Source organism: Neolamprologus brichardi, chromosome 10 (genome assembly GCF_056152115.1).
Source record: "Neolamprologus brichardi isolate AB-2024 chromosome 10, ASM5615211v1, whole genome shotgun sequence".
Taxonomy (NCBI): Eukaryota; Metazoa; Chordata; class Actinopteri; order Cichliformes; family Cichlidae; genus Neolamprologus; species Neolamprologus brichardi.
This window is the reverse complement of record NC_142113.1, coordinates 1,431,470-1,444,554: the sequence shown is the minus strand read 5'-3', so window position 1 is coordinate 1,444,554 and position 13,085 is coordinate 1,431,470. Positions and strand designations below refer to the sequence as shown.

Here is a 13,085-nt window from a genome sequence, read left to right as displayed (position 1 = left end):
CCCGAAGAAGAAGAAGCTGTGTCCCAGTGTTGCCAACTTAGCGACTTTGTCGCTATATTTAGCGAGTTTTCAGAAAAAGACGTGAAAGTGCATATTGCTTTTACTCTCAACAAGCAGCGGGTGCTGTAACGCAGTCAGTTCTTCTTTTACTCTTATGCTGTTTTGTGGATCAGGTTTAAAACTACTTATAAACACACATACACAAAGTAACTCCACCAGAGTGCCTATTTCGGGTCACTTTTGCCGGTCCAAGCCACGATAAAGGAGCAGGGTTGGAATTGTGACATTACAAAAAACAATAATTGCTAAAAGAAATTAAATTTGTAGTTCTAAATAAATTCTAAATGCATTTAGGACGTTTTCTGCTCACTTTATGTCTCGTCCACGATGTTATTTCTCTCTCCAGCAGCGTAGGTTACAATGACATTAGCATGACCAATTATGCAAATTAGGTGATGACGTCATTTAGCGACTTCTAGCGACTTTTAGGACAACCAATAGCGATTTTCCTTACTGAGGAGTTGGCAACACTGCTGTGTCCCAGAATTCATAGCGCAGCCCAGCTCAGTTTCCAACAATGGCGGCAGCTAGTTAGTTTTAATATTACTCTTATTATTCTTTCTGGGTCACAAAATAAACGTTTAGCATATTTTCAGGCGAGAATGTAGCTGTGTAAACCTCAAATATCTGCTCAGTTTATCAAGACACCACATATTTTCAAAAGCGCGCCGACGTTTTCGGAGACGTCTGTTACCCACTAGCTCGATAGCTAGCCGGGGGCTAGGCTAACTAGAGCCGTGAGAACACCGGACTCCCGGCAAACCGTTTTCAAACCCACCGCCGTCTTTCGCTACTCAGGTTAAACATGATATATAAGTCACTTAGATAACTTAGAAATGTTATTGTTTGGCTTTTTTTCAGTATTTTATTTGTTCCTGAGTAAATCGGTTTGGCTGAGATTAAAGTTATAGTTTTTACACAGCTGAATAAACGTCAAGCAGACAGCTGATTATCAGAAGTGTGAGATGCTGGAGAACTTACTCCGGTGTCCTGTTATATTTTAGATAGCAAGGAGTTTATTAAACTTCACCGAAACAATCTGCAGATTTCATTAAAATTTAATAAACTATCATCTTGTCTTTATTTTTAGTTAGCACAGACCTGAAACACTTAAAGCTGTAAGCTAATGATAGTTATATAAGAGCAGATGCTGCTGGTGCAATAAGCTGTACGTTTTACGTCCAATGGATGATGATCTGATTAGTCGACTATCAAAATAATCATTTGTGGCAGCCCTATTTATAAGACATCCTTTTGTTGGATAAAACCATATAATAAAGCATTTTATTATTGTTATTAATCCAGTTTTAATTGGGAAAGTGTAAAACAAAGTTTAGAGAATCCCAAAAAGTCTTCTGGGAACTGTTGTATTGTTTGAGCATAGGAATGACACACCGACGCACAGAGTTAGAAAGGTCATATGAAACTTGACCTGTGCAGAATCAGAAGCCGATTGTAAGCCACGGAGCATGACGTGACAAGAAGAGTTTGGGGGGAGGAAGTTGTGAAAAGACAGAAGAGAGAAAAAGGAAGGTTACAGTAGAGCTGTGATGTCCCACAGATGTTTGTCGAGCTCGTCCGGCTGCTCCGCTCTAAGACGCCGGCTTCCGTTTAGCTGCCGTGCACTTCCTCAGCACAACAACCAGTGCGCCTTCCTCAGGGGAAACAAAGGCCCTTTCACTTCTGGTCATTTTGCTTTACTGTAAACATCAGTCACCTCTGGGCTGTCCAATACATGGTTATCTGCCATTGTAGCAGCTTGTTATTACAATCTAGGGCATGTAAACATGTTTTGACTGGTCATGTGCTGCTGCAGTGACGAGACATGCTGGCATAGGCACAGATTCTGGCACAACATTAATAAACAATGATTGTGGAGCTGGCAGCAATCACACATGGAGCGTCTTTTACCGCTCAGTCACAACTGTTTACCCATGTTCCTGCGAGGAGAGTGTGGTTAGTTGTGAAAGGCGTTTCTCTTACAAAGAACAAAACAGTCTGTTTTCCTTAACAGTGTTACTGTTTCATTTGCATGCCTGTTACTAGGACATGCACAGAAAGGCGGTGCAAATCTGACTTTAATGTAAAATGCCACGGTTGCCTTTGGCTTGAGAAATGAAACAGAAGATTTTCATTTGTGTCATTTTGCTCAGCAGGGCAAGGCCAAGAAGAATGAAAGCGGTAAACAGCAGTGAATTTGAGGACATTTCCAGGGTGATATAATCTTCCCTACTGTCTAGCCACCTGACCACTGGGAAAAACAACACTGCTGTCTACTGCCAAGTAACATAAACACAAAAACACACAAGGCCCAGAGACACACACCAGCTCTAGCTGGTGTACACAGGAGGCTCAGCGCTGAGGAAAACACCACACTAAAAATCTTAAGGCCAGCACTTTCGCACATGCAGAGCTCTATTACGCTGAATTGATTTCCCTCTGCCACGAATGGAGACGGGGGCTGAGTCTCTTTATACGTGTCAGATTAAACTTGGAAGGGAAGGAAAAATGGACGGAGATAGAACGACAAGTCCATGAAAAGAGGAGAAATCCGATCCTCTGCAAGTGTATCACAACCGCACACGGATACTGCCGCAGCTGACTAAAGATAACACTGACATAACCCTGACAGCAAGTCTGGTTCTAGCTGCCACACACACACACACACACACACACACACACACACACACACACACACCTACCATCAGCTAAAAGCCATTTTCTCAATGTGAGCCAGACATTACGCACATTACCACATTTACATCATCCCTTTGCAACTGTGACGCTGCACATGTTCATGTCAAAGAGGCGCTCGTGTCACTGCTGTGTGATACGAATCTGTTAAAATATTCAGTCTCTTCAAAGCATGCTACACTCATAAACTAAAGGATGAGACAAAAGGATAAAACAGTGTATACCTGTCGGGGGGGGGCGACATTTACTATGCTAGTATGTAATGACAAAATCATTTTAAGCCTGTTTAAAAGTGTGCTGGGTCATTAGATCATTATGACATAAGTAAGCGAGTTGTGCAGTTGTAATAATAAAGATTCATTACTCGGAGCTAAGGGCAATTAGTCAGCATTATCCCGGATTAAAGCGGGGCTTCTGCAGTGAACCCACAATGACAAGCTTTGTCCCTTTTCTTTCTAATAAGCTGATGTGCTTTTTGAAAAGCATGTAACACTTTTACCATCTATAATATATGCAAATGTAAATGAATGCATGACCAAATTTACAGGTTTTATGAAACAAAGAAAGGCAGAATCTCTTTCATTAACAGAACAATTTAATTAGCGTGTATCAGAATAAATATCAGAAGCCTGCAAGTTTGAGGCCTAAGACTTTACTGGCAGGTTGAAAGCTCAAGCTGCACATGTGGTGAAAAGGTTTTAGCCATTAATTAAAACCTTCAAGCAAAAGGAAGAACAAGGACTCTTGCAACAGACGCTATGGCCCCAGTTTCAAAATCATGGAGTCAGCTCGGGATTACATAAAGAAATAAAAAGATACTGGGGGTAAAATAAACCCACACAAGAGCTGTGGCAACTCCGTGATGCTTGGAGCAGCGTGCTTGGCGAGTACTGCTGCAGATTACTTTTTTTTAAATCATAATAGCCCAGATAAGATGGCATTTACCTAAAACCAAACATCTGGTTTGTCATTATTTTGACAACATGTGTGTGTAATTGGCAATGTAATCTATGGAAGGGATTACACATCTGGCAATCCATGAATCTGCCTCCATCTTTTCTGGACATTTTAGGGTTGGCTCAGCACAGGAGTCTGCAGTGATGAGGTGAAATGCCAACCATAAGATATTATCTTTAAATGTGAGCATCTGCCAGAACGTTGGGATTAAAGCACACGAATCACAGAAAAGAGCAGAGCAGATGAGGGGACGTGACGCCTGACGGATTAACTATGACGACTTCTTTGAGACCTTTGCTTGGCCCTGTGCTGCACCATAGCTCCTGGTCACATGATGAGAGGAATGGAAGGAATGCGGGTCACCGGCTGCTGAGGAAATGAGAGGGTGACTTAGAGGTAGTGGGGGGGGAAACCTAAGAACGCATCGTTCACTATGACCGAGGAACTCTGGTCATGCTGCTGCACTTCTAAAATGTGTTTTCTCAGTGGTACAGTACAAACGAGACAGATTACTGCAAACTTCAGAAATGAGATCAGTTCTGGTTGGCACTAAACAGTGGAAACTGCTCCGATATTCAAAATTTTAACCAATTTCCCGTAACGAGGTAACGAGTTCTGCAACACAGCTGACAGGTTTGATGTTGGTATGTTGTTAAGCTTAGGTGACAGCTACAGATTATAGAGTCTTACTAAGATGAGGGTGCAAGGACTTTAAAAATGTAACACTAATGTAACGCCAAGGGAAGTGAATCATTGATATTGTATCACTGGGCAGCAATTAAGCAAACAAACCATACCAATGAAAGCTATCGGTATTTTCCTTTAAGAGCCATATTTATCTTCTGGACAGGATCTCTCCAGCAACATGATATATCCAGAGCACCGGGTCACATGGTCCCTCAGCCCAGTCTCCCTGGAGTTCCTGTTGCTGCAGAAAGAGACTGATGAAGTGTGGGCAAGATCGGGGGGTAGGCAGTCGAGTGCTGGGGGCAGGGTACCGAGCAGAGGTGCTGAATTCTCCTGCATGTCTATATCTGTGCGACTGCACTACATGCGACTGTCCAGTCCCTTCAATGAAAACACCGTGTGCCAACACCGAGACCGCCCTCGATGTGGACTGGCTCGCACACTGATTGTTGACGAACATGTTTGCGTCTCCCTGTGTGTTTGTGTTTGTGTTGTGCTGGGAGCAGGGAGGGGATAAATTTAGCACTTTAGCCCCAGACTGGAGGCAGTGGCCCTTTATCCTGCACTGTCCTACTTAACAGAGTGCTGCTCTCTGCTTCCGCCTGCCACAGCGAACCAGGACTCGCGCGTTCACCTCCCAACGTCGGGCCAAAACAATAGCGGAAGAATGTGCTCATCCACATAAGCCACAGTCATGCAGAAAAGTGCAGACAGTTGCATGTGTGGGAGACATGTTTGTTAGTGTGTGTCTCTTGTAATGCGAGCTGCTGCAGACTGGCCTCGTTTCATAACGGCTTGACTTGTTAACGATGCTTTCAACAATAACAACAACTGCACGCACAACAAAAACACACACATATTTAAATACAGTGGAGTGGCAATCTAACACTCTGATTGCAGCGCAGCTGGAGTACACTGTCGATGCTGTAAATGCCGTAAGTACACGGCACATGCCATGCAGATAAAGAAATAATATCCTTTTTGTGCTGATCAAACTGAAACCTCAACGCAGGCTGGATTTAATGTTGCTCTGAATTTCAGTGGCACAGCCAATTAGGAGCAAGTCGCCGAGTTAGTCTGCCTTAAGCTGACCAATGGAGCACGAGCATCCCGCTTCACCTTGGAAACACTCGATCCCAGGGTGCATTTCCCTGCTGCCATGACAACCGAGAGGAGCTCTCCCTTGCTTGTTCCTTCGCTCCCCGCCTCCCTCCCCCCTCTCGCTGTCTTTCTTGGAGCCAGTGTACCTCGCAGTAGAAGGTTCACAGAAGCTACACAACTTGGAGCCGCCTTTTCACCAAACAAAGAGAATTCCTGTCAGCTGGATCGACTCGCACTGCTGCAGTGGCAGCTCACGGTTTAAACAAAAGGGATTTAACTGATCGGCGTGCAGCCATTTATTTATCAAATGGAAACAAGTCTGACACCTAAGAAAAGATAACTAGAGGAGCAACTTTTTGCAGTTTTTTATTTTAATTATTATTATTTTTAGATTGAGATAAACTGTTTGCCACATACATCGTGCTGTAATGAGAAGCGAAGAGGAGGAGGAGGGGCGGGGATGATGTAAGCTTTTCAACACGGGCGTGCTGAGGTCTGGGGTTGAGCTTATGAACAGTGTCAGCTGGCCCCAGCCTCCACAAACTGGAGACTTCGGATGCTGCACAGGAGCCGCCTGCTGATCCGAGGGATGACCGGCGTTTCCCATCTGCAGATCTGATTTTTAGCAACTGCATGCACACCCAGCAAGATGTTTCACTATTTATTAGTTCCAGCTTTTGAACATCTTTTTCCAATGTTGGAAGTTTGGACTGCTGACTAATTCAAAAGTAGCCCCAGCAGTACATTCATGTACACTACACTGTCTATTGCATTAAATATCCACTGTGACTTATACTACAGAAAATAATGTGCCTATCACAATTTCATATTTCCCCAGATGAGAACCACTTCTCAAAGAGCCTACACACAACTGATCCACCAGCCCATCATACAACAGCAATAAACGACCAGTCGGTCTGCATCTTATGGATTTAACGTCAAAGTAAACGACCATTTTCTGCTATAAAGCATTGTTTGAACTACAGGTGCATGAAGCACAGAAACAAAACTAATGATATAAAAGTATAAAAGTGATAAAAGTGATACAAACACACACACACACGTGCATTTCCTCCAAAACTGGGAAAAATACTGAAAAGAGGCAACATGATAACAATTCCATGGAAGTGCTTTGGCCCCGTTGAACACAGATTAATACAGTGTGTAAATACACCGCGGCTCAGTGCCAACCAGGAAACAACAACGCAAACAAAAAGCAGGGAGAAATTAACAAGTGAACATCCAGCAATAGTAGATGTAAACCTCTGCTCTGCGGTCCAGCTATGCAAGACTGGGCTCTCTGTATCCAGAACAACATACTGCTGGAATAACGCATCAGCACTCATGAAGAGGCAAAATCAATCAAGCCTGTTTGGATTTAAGCGAGGATTCAACTGCAGTCACATCACATCTGACAACAGTTACGAGTAAATGTTACAATTCTGAGAAATGCACACAGAGAGAATTTACAATATATTCTCATTGATTTATTTTTAATTCCATGACTGTTTAAGTCAGTTTTTATATTCATTATTCCTGGAATAATGAATATAAAAATGTGCTCTTGCATGCTTCTGCATAGGTGACAGATCAGGAAAGACATAAGCGAGCGAGATGATTATATAACCTCATTGACTGAGGTAATATAATAACGATATATGTAGTAATAGTCTAAACTATGGCTATTCAACTACGACGTTAGTTGGGCCAGATTTTCAAACCGAGGAATTTATCTGGGCCAGATATTTTTTTGCAGCCAGTGAGCAGCAGATCATGATCAATTTCAAACCCACACAACTGTGTTGAAAAACAAGTAATTTTTTTATTCCTTTTCCCCAGTAAATCTGCTGACCTCACAAATGCACACCAAAAGGTCCATTTAAAAAAAAAAAAAAAAAGGAGCTATAACTAAACTATTTTTGCACATTTGAAATAATAATAATAATAATAATAATAACAAAAAAACATTTTGATAAGTCCCTTTCAAATTAAAATAAATATTTCACTGACCACACACTTTTCCTGCCATGGATGGAGCCCCATCCGTCACACGTATACAGACACGCTTCATATCCAGACCATTTTCCTCAAAAAGAGCTGAAATCTTCTCAAACATTATTTCGCCAGCTGTGTGTCCCTCTAACGGTAGCAAGCGAGCAATTTCCCATCCAAAAAAAACGGACATATACGCACAACTGTGCATTATGAGTTCTGTCTGTGATCTCCTGCTATAGACATTACATCAGTTTTCTTCAGGTTATCTAACAGCGTTTCAAACTCGTCTGACGCCAGAACTTCAACTCTACGAATATTTGAACTGTCCTACAGGGGCACGTTTTTAATAGCAGATGTCACACTTACTTAAATTTTTTTGTCACTTTTCACCACATCCACCACGTATGCAGTATTTCACCGTTTCAGAATCTGTGAAAGGCCTTTTCTTCTTCACCAAGAAGCAAACACGGAGGGAAGATGCTGCAGCTCTCTCTTGGGCTGTACAGCTTCGGTTGTAAGATTATTAAACTTGGTAAAATGAATAAGTATTTGTCAGTCCAGGCAGAGTTAAACCGACAGTTTTCATTGTCAATTTTGCGCTTTTGGAGTGAGAAAGACATGCTGTTGTTTAATATGTTTACATCACGGTGCATCGTGGGTTAAATATTGCTAGGCTACTAGGAGTGTTGCATTCACAGTCTACACTACGCTGTAGGAATTTTTAATTTTTTTAAAAATTAATTAATGAATTAATTTTTTGCGTTTTCTGTGTTTCTGCCAGGACCACAGGCAGGACCACAGGCAGGGCCACTCACATGTTGCTTCTGGGCCGCATTTGGCCCGCGGGCCGCCATTTGAATAGGCTTGGTCTAAACACTTTGTTTTGTCATGTTGTGATGGAATTCAAATTCTCACCTTCCAATCTTACTAAAGTCAGTTTGAATTGTGAGGAGGGCGAAACAGGATCGGACAGCCCCCATAATCAACCTGGAGATGATTTTTCTTTTTTAAAAAAGACCAACAGCCATTCAAGAAGAGCTCAGTCTACACGTTGATCACAGAGTCACTCACTAAACTGGGGGTGCCAGCACGACACAAGCAGGCCAGTGTGAAGGTTTTATGACTGATACAGTAAGAACAAACCTGCCACTATAACTGCAGGACACTGATGCTGTGGACTCAGTCTAGAAACTTCAAATCTACTTTTTGACTTTATGTTACACCTCTTTAACCCTTTAAGACCTACCATAGAACCAAGTCCGCCAGAGCTTATATTATATGTTTACATGCTGTGGAGCCATTTTTGGGAGCATTTCAAGTTGCTATACATCAATACAACCATTACAGCCTAGATTTTAATAATATGTCTGCATTAAGTGCATAGTAATTACATAAATTGCAAAAAAGTGCAATAAACTACAAAAAAATTGAAAATCTTTTTTGTTTTTTAACATATTTCTAGTTAGAGAAATTTAAGAGGCTTATCCCTCAAAACTGTAAATACAAAAAAGTTGCACAAAATAGTTTCCCACCACAGGAAATTTATTTTGAGTGTCTTCATAGTTTTATTTTTGAAATACACCAATTTTTATACACTGCAGGAAAAACGAAAATAAATATTATAATGCAAATTTGCAGAAAAACAGCATGTGCATCAAAATAAACTATTTCCAGCAGTGCAATATGAGTCCTAAGCATCCCAGAAACCACACAGAAAGTCATAAAGTCAAAGATAACTTTTAAAAACACCAGTATAGGCTCATGAGGCCCTGATGGTAAAAAAACTACATTTCCGTGAAAATGACATCACTTCCGGTTTCGGGCAGGTCATGGCGGACAGGCGATAGTTCGCGCTGACGTCTATTCCAACGTAGGAAGTGTTACAAACAGCTGATCGGATCAGCAAAGCGTGTTTCTGGAATATTATGTTTTTGTTGCTGCAAGTGCTTTTTATGCAGTTTTTGCAAAGCTATATGTGGAAGGAAACTGTGACCGAGGACAAGCTGATGGCATAAGATGCAAGTACAACTCCTCCGGTTTCATATGCAAAAAAATTTTTTGTGCTAGCTCACGTGGTTGCAGAGCTACCGGGATTTAAAAATAGTTACGCAAAACAGAGCGTGCTGCTCTGACCGGCTTTAAAGGGTTAATGAGGAGATCTCTAAAACTACTGTTCTCCTAATTAATCTCTCCAAATGAAAGATAAGACAATGCATCCAATGAGTATCTCCTGGACACAGCGTCTCTGATTACAGCTACAAAGACCGTGCACACCTGCAGTTTTCTTACCATCTTTCTCATATTTTAGCTTTTGCTTGTCGATTAGTGTTTTAGAAGAAAAAGTCACACTAAATTAAAGGTACCTACTCATCACTGAAAGGAGAGCAAGGTGCGTATGTTGGCAAACATCGACTGTGTCAAGTATTCCAACTACATGGTGTTACAACAGTTGGGGTGGGGGGCATCCGGGAGTTAAACATTGTACAGTTAAGTCGAGTTTTCACAAGACAATGAGAGTGGGAATTCCCTCCGACTCCACTCACTCCCAGTGGAATCAACCAGTCATCAACCAGGATGTTGGATATGCGCACTGACATAAGTCATAACGAGTCGTGCTACACACCACGATCAGGTCTCCCGAGGGGTAAACACTCAGTTCTCTATCACAGTACTGATAGGGCAAGCTTCAATATTGCCATGGAGACAAGAGGCAAAGAAGGATAAGAGTCAGACTCTGCTCTGCATTCAACATTACTAGTGCCATTTATGAATAACTAACAGCACAGCATTACAGACACTAGCCCGGTTACTTCGCTGTCACCCTTTTGTGTTTTTTGAAATCCCAGCGCGGCTGGGGCACTGCACACCAAAGGAGAGGAGGAAAAGAAAATCTTTGACGACAACTGAGATTCAGGGTAGTTGCACCACTATTTATAACCTGCCCAGTCTGCTCCGTGACAGCAGAGGGGGATGGAGGGAAGGGGAGAGAAAGAGAGGGAGGCGAAGCCAGACGCACAGACAGAGGGTGGCCTGTGAATTCCAGAGCAGAGGAAAAGACCATTGTGTTTTTTCCCCTCGACTGGGGCCCTCTGCCATCAGCGCACTGGGTAAAGAGGCGACAGAGCTAAAAACAGGGCATGTGCACAGCTCAAGAGAGGAGCTGCTTGATCTTCAGTACCATCTTGTCTATTATTATAACAGTGTTTAAATGAAGCTACCACACAACAGTAACTGTCTGCAGATGTAGGAGAGTGAAACAGTAGATGCGACAGTGAGGCAGCGATAACGACACGCTGGCAGCAGATACAGTTTACACAATTTCTAACCTGGACGCTGCAAATGTCTCGCAAACACAAACAAACGTGGCTGTGCCTACACAAGATCAAATAGCTGCACTGCCCCGTGATCAGCTGTCTGGAAAATCTGACCAAAAGCACCATACCAACTCCTCTTAGTCAGCAGCTAACATTACGATTGCAGTTTTTAAAAGCATTCTCTACAAAGACCTCCAATGAGGAGGGTAGCTGGTGGGGAAGAACTGCTATGGTCATTTTGTCCTCACTAGCCGTGTCTCTGTCTGTTATCAATGACCTCTGACACAGACGGCAAGAAACCCAGCTCAGCAGATAGCAACGAGGAGGTGGAGGACACCTCAGCTGCACACAACACACACACACACACACACACACACACACACACACACACACACACACACACACACACACACACACACACAGAGTAAGAGGAGAGAAAGGAAACAGACGGTGCTGGCACAAGGGTACCTCCTCCCCTCCCCAGCAAAAATGCACCCATCAGGACTGAGGTCAGTCCAGGCTTCAAAACATCAACAAACACATATGAAGCCAGATCCTTTGTTTGCTCTGGTTCCAGCAAAATGCCAAACATGAAAAACAGCCCAAACACAATGTTTACTGAGAGGATCTGCAGCAAAAACACAACAGGAAATCCCTGGTACGATCCACACTATCCGATACCTGCTCCTCCCCACAGCCAGCGCACGAATGCATGTGTTCGTGCCAAGTGAACAGTGGGAACACAACCACTAACGTGAGGGCTCGTCCCACTCAGCTGCACCCAAACACATCACAGCCTCGCTCAAAACGGCAATGTTATGAAATAAAAAGAGGAGGATAAGGACAACAAGCAGTGCCAGCTTACCTCTTGTTGATGGGCTTCTCATCTTTCTCGTAGGGTTTGACAAACCACTTGCCGATGCGAACAAAGCTGCGATTCATGAGGCAGCGCTCCAACAAGTTGTGGATGGCTTTGAATAGCAGAGTGCGACACTCGTAGGAAGGGCCATTCTCCCAAAGCCCGTCGTCCTCGGCTGGTAAAGAAAACAGAAAAGAGCCATCAGAAAGGTGAAGATTTGAGTGCTCTCGTACCATTTTTATAGAGAAAACAGTAAGAAGTCTGCAGGGCAAACAATCAATCGTGTCAATCAGGAGAGCGCGTCGCTGCTGTGCTGAGGAGAAGCAGCCTTACACTCGATCAGACGGCTCTGTCACTAATAAGGAGATTTATCAGTGTTTACAAAATTACATATGGCAACGCCAACTGTCATAACTACACATATCGTCACATCACACCCGACACGAGTTTACACTAAAAACGTTTCCTCACCCAGAATGACCTGATTCGACTTCAGAGTGGGTGACACATAAATGCTGTGAAAGTGTTTATTTTTTAATAAGGCATCACTGCTGAATGTGTAGAAACTTCTGACAAACAGCACACCGTGTCCACGACTTCACAACAAACCTCACGCTGACTAAATGTCCCTTTCGTTCTATAGATGTCATTATCAAACAGCCTGCAGCATCACAGACTGTCAAATAAACTGACGCGTGGCAACCAATCACACCAGCGGTGTGAATTCATATTTAGCCACTAGAGGAGACCGGGTTAGTCTTGTGACGTGATGTTTGTCACAGTCTGGACGCAGAGACATTTCTGCCACAGAAATTAAACATTTCCTGGAATGCAAAACAGTCAGAAAGATGGCAAACAGGCCGTGTACATGCAAACAAGAGTGCGATCACTGAGAGGGAGAAACCTGCTGCCGCTGCATGCTTTCAGGTGGTGGAGGTTTCAGATGTTCTGTGTTTAGTACCAGGGTTCAGGAGTGGAAGAGCACAATTCACAGTTCAACAGAACTCCAGTTTTGTTTTCAGGTCACTGGGGAAAAACCGAGACTTCACTTCTTCTCGTTTTTAAAAAAAAAAAATTGCAGATGTTTGCTGTATTCACGTTGCTACTCACTGCCTGTGACCATTACGTCCACCAGTTCCCCCTTAACCCTTTAAAGCCGGTCAGAGCAGCACGCTATGTTTTGCGTAACTATTTTTAAATCCCGGTAGCTCTGCAACCACGTGAGCTAGCGCAATAATGTTTTTTGCATATGAAACCGGAGGAGTTGTACTTACATCTTATGCCATCAGCTTGTCCTCGGTCACAGTTTCCTTCCACATATAGTTTTGTAAAAACTGCATAAAAAGCACTTGCAGCAACAAAAACATAATATTCCAGAAACACGCTTTGCCGATCCGATCAGCTGTTCATAACACTTC

At 43.0% G+C, this 13,085-nt stretch overlaps 1 protein-coding gene across 1 annotated transcript in view; it reads right to left on the bottom strand.

Moving 5' to 3' along the window:
* med13a (mediator complex subunit 13a) overlaps nucleotides 1-13,085 on the bottom strand; it is a 75,217-nt gene that overhangs the window by 42,640 nt on the left and 19,492 nt on the right. The window contains exon 3 of the mRNA XM_087847030.1: nucleotides 11,674-11,842. Within this exon, the coding sequence (XP_087703156.1) occupies nucleotides 11,674-11,842 (169 nt within the window). The remainder of the gene's footprint in view (nucleotides 1-11,673; nucleotides 11,843-13,085) is intronic.